Source organism: Chelmon rostratus, chromosome 2 (assembly GCF_017976325.1).
Source record: "Chelmon rostratus isolate fCheRos1 chromosome 2, fCheRos1.pri, whole genome shotgun sequence".
Lineage (NCBI taxonomy): Eukaryota > Metazoa > Chordata > Actinopteri > Chaetodontiformes > Chaetodontidae > Chelmon > Chelmon rostratus.
The window spans coordinates 4617227-4621096 of record NC_055659.1 but is presented as its reverse complement, the minus strand read 5'-3'; the positions used below and the strand labels follow the sequence as shown (position 1 = coordinate 4621096).

The window sequence follows — 3870 nt, the reverse complement described above, 5'->3', positions numbered from 1 at the left end:
AAGTGATTTATCAGTCTGAGGTAAGCAGTCAAAAATAGCACAATGACATTACCTACTTGGATGTGTGTGTGTTTACCCCTGCATGTTCCTATAAAAACCACTCGGCTGTGTGCTGATTAGGACTTCCTGGTGACATCACAATGATGCAGGACCAGGGATAACTCGAAATGATGACGCAGATGAAATACATACAGTCGTGTCTATCACACACACACGCACATTTATATAAAGAGGAAACATTAAGGGCTTTATTTACACAAGTGCAGCACAACCTTGCACGTCATTTAGATAAAGTCCTTTCGACCTGTACAAACTTAAACTGGTTCTGTTTAACATTTTGTTTTTGTATTTTCGGATGAAACACTTTGTACAATTTTTATTTCACTATAAATAGAGAGCTGTTATCATTCCCGAATAATTTGCCTGAAGCGCCTATCCAAGGCATACCTTGTGAAATCTAACACTTTGATAAAGTTTAACTCCAGCAGTCACAGTTAGCACTACTGGCATTGAGTAATAGGAGTTTTGAACACAACTGAAATAGGTTTTTATTTCTGCATGAATATACTACAGAAAATTAATATTTTGTTTTGCACGTAACATATGTTTTGCAATAGTATGTTTAGGCGTTCTGTAAAAACAGGTCATTGACTTTGACAATCTATGTTAAGGCCATCTTGTATTTTGGTTATCTATACACGTATTTAGGCAATATGTCTTTAAGTTGACGCTATTTACTATATTTATCATTTCAAACCCTGTGCAAGATCCCTATTTCAACTAAATTCCTTGATTTGGCTGTAAAGTTGCCCTTTACTGAAGCAGCATATCCTCGTTTTTGAATTTTCATTGGCTACGTAAAGCGCCACATATCCCATTTCACTTGGAAGTATGTCACATTATTGACACTAAAGATGTTCTAGTTTCCCATAGCACTTAAAGAAGCCTAAAAGTTCAGGGCAGACTTCTCTCACAGTTGCTTGCTGGGCAGAAAAACTGTGCTGCCACTGCATGGTCACAACAATTACCTCCCAATGTGATTGTGTGTTGATTAAATGGTCAATAGGTCTTTTTCAAGGCAGACACTTTGACATAGAAGTTACGACTAACATAATAGCTCCTTTCTATTAAAATGTCCCTGTAAGCTGTGAGTCTGTGACACAGCCTTAATGTGTCAAACTAACTAGTTTCAACCTGTTGTTTCGTGTGCACCTTTGCACCTTGCACCCAAACTTAAGAGACTTGGCCTGTAGTGGGTGCAACAGGCCACAGGACCCCGAAACTGAAGCAATTATTATTCACACCTGTGCTTTTCAACATGCCAAAGTGTGTGCCGTGAAACAGGCCAACAAAGGAGAGGACTCTAGCCACTCATACCATTCAGAGCAACATCAGTAAATGATAGTTTAGATGTGTAACATTTTGCTAATTTTTTCAACCAGAGCGACTTACAATGAGAGGAAGAGCAGCGAAAGCTTCTGATCCTGAATGACCACAGTGAGATGAGAACGTTTTGGCAAAAGGGCTGACAGAGAAGAACTCAAGCGTGAAAACTCACAGACAGTATCTGTATTTTGGATATATTTTCATATTTCATCAAAAGACATTACTAATGTACATCATCAGTAATTTACAACATACATTTTCACTTTCTCATGCAGAGTGACAAAAGAAGATAAGATGAGTGACACAGTAAAATTAAAATGATTGTATTTTCACAGACAGGATCATTGCCTGAGTCATCATGGAGACAATGTTTTCCCTCTAGTCGTTGACCATTTGAGAATTAATTTCAAGACAAATACAGTAGAACTATATCAGAGTAAATTACATGATACCTCCCTTGAAGATAGTGATCGTCATGATAATAATACCTTTCATTTATAGAAGGCTCATGATATAATCATCATTGTTGTGGTCATCATCATCATCGTCGGATTCGTCCTTGTCAGCATCCTCGTCGTCGTCAGATTCATCCTCGTCAGCATCATCATCCTCATCCTCGTCGTCGTCGTCTTCGCCATCCTCATCGTCGTAGTCGTCATCATCATCATCATCGTCGTCATCATTATCGTCACTGTCATCTTCATTTTCATCCATCTCTGGTAAAATCTTTATTGGGAATTCATCTCCATTGCATATATATGGAAAGAGCTTCTCGGTGCAGTTGTGTGTGAAGGTGTGTATGTGTGCTTCAGTGTTTAGATCAGAGAATGACAGTTTTCTTTTTTTCGAGTCCAGGCGAACTCTGATCTGTTGAAGCTTTGTCTCCAATGAGAGAACAGTTGGTTGGGCTGATGGGGAGAAGGCTTCATATTCACCTTCAGCGAATCCTATTGTCCATGTTGGAGACTGTATTTTTCCTTTCCTTTTGACAGACTCTGCAGCCACACCCAGAAGCCACGCTGTGCTTTCTCCAACCTCAATATCCCAGCTGTGAGTCCCTGAGTTAAAGCCTTCAGAGCCCAAAACAGAGGGAAAGTGTTCAAACCTCTCTGGGTTTTCAGGAAGCCTCCGGCTTTCTCCAGAGTGCACACTGGTCAGATCTTCAGACAGGATGAGTTCTGGATGACCAGTATTTGGATCCAAAATCACAGGAGTGTATGAGACCATCTTCTCCATCTTGTCCCAGATGTTAAAGGCCAGGTTGCCCAGGTGTTTGGCCTCGTCTATCAGAGCTCCTGATACCAGCTGTGGATCATCCAGCAGGGGGCGCTGCTGGACTCTTTCCACTGCAGCCTTGTAGTTGTGCAGGAATGAGACGTCTTCAGCTCTCAGCTCCTCCTCTGTGGCTCTGATTGTGTCTGAAAGAGCTGTTATCTCTCTGCTCAGAGCCTCAATCTGCTCCTTCATCATCTGACTCTTCTGCTCCTCTTCCTCCCTCAGAGCAGCGATCCTGGCCTCCTCTTCCTCTTGTAGAAACTGATGAAGCTTCTTAAACTGCTCATTAATCCGCCTCTCTGTGTGTCGAGCCTGGACTTTAATGTGTTCTGCTGTTTGATCACAGTTTCCTTTAACTTGTTCAAAGAGCTTCAGTTTCTTCTTTAAGGGCTTCAGGGCTTCATGGAGCTCCTCTCTGTGATCCTGTGCAGCTTCATCGATTGGCCTGAATTTGTGGTTGTTGTGTCTTTTTGAATCTCGACAGACGACGCACACTGGCAGCTGATGGTCCAGACAGAAGAGTTTGAGTTTCTCAGCGTGCAGACTGCAGAGAGCCTCAGATCCTGCTGAAGAGCTCTGATCTCTCTTCAGTGAGAAGGTCTCACACAGCTTCATTAATGCCAGGTTACGAGGTGGTTGACTCTTTGATGATCTTCTCTTACAAACCGGACACTCCTTTATTTGTTTCTCTCTCCACCAGCTCTGCAGACAGTCTTTACAGAAGCTGTGGCTGCATGACAGGACGACAGGATCGCTGAAGATGTCGTGGCAGACAGGACAGGAGAGATCATCCTCTGATATGGAAGCCATTCCGTTTGAGAAATGTGGAAAACAAACCTGGCAGACACCACACTGCAAATCAGTCAGTCATGGTTTTGGTCCATAAGTCAGAAAGTGAACTATTATTTTCTTTTTTTTAGTGGTAAACTCACATTCAGTGTGTGAAGTGAGCAGCAGTGTTCCAGTTTTCCCTCCTGTACCTCCTGTCCGTCTTAAACTTAAGCACCAGCACTGAGTGTACAGTGTATTTCCTGGTTCATCTTAGGTGAGTCAAGCGATGGGTGGAACTTATCAGAGCACTTTCTATAAACGCTGAGCTGTTTACTGTAACAGTCCAGGGGTTGATCTTTCTAATATAATGTATCACTCCAGGTGGACTGGAAGCCAAACACCTGTACTGTCCAGTGTTATCACAACCTACCGGGTTTG

General features: G+C 42.2%; 1 protein-coding gene across 1 annotated transcript; it reads right to left on the bottom strand.

Annotated features, from left to right (window-relative positions):
• Window positions 1-1622: 1622 nt before the first annotated feature.
• Window positions 1623-3639, bottom strand: LOC121615924 (nuclear factor 7, ovary-like). The gene has a single exon (XM_041950459.1). It carries the CDS (start codon window positions 3469-3471, stop codon window positions 1882-1884), a length of 1590 nt encoding a protein of 529 aa, XP_041806393.1. The 5' UTR covers window positions 3472-3639; the 3' UTR covers window positions 1623-1881.
• Window positions 3640-3870: the final 231 nt, after the last annotated feature.

Excerpts from the sequence above, each read along its gene's own strand:
- LOC121615924 (XM_041950459.1), bottom strand. The coding sequence starts at position 3,471 with ATGGCTTCCATATCAGAGGATGATCTCTCCTGTCCTGTCTGCCACGAC.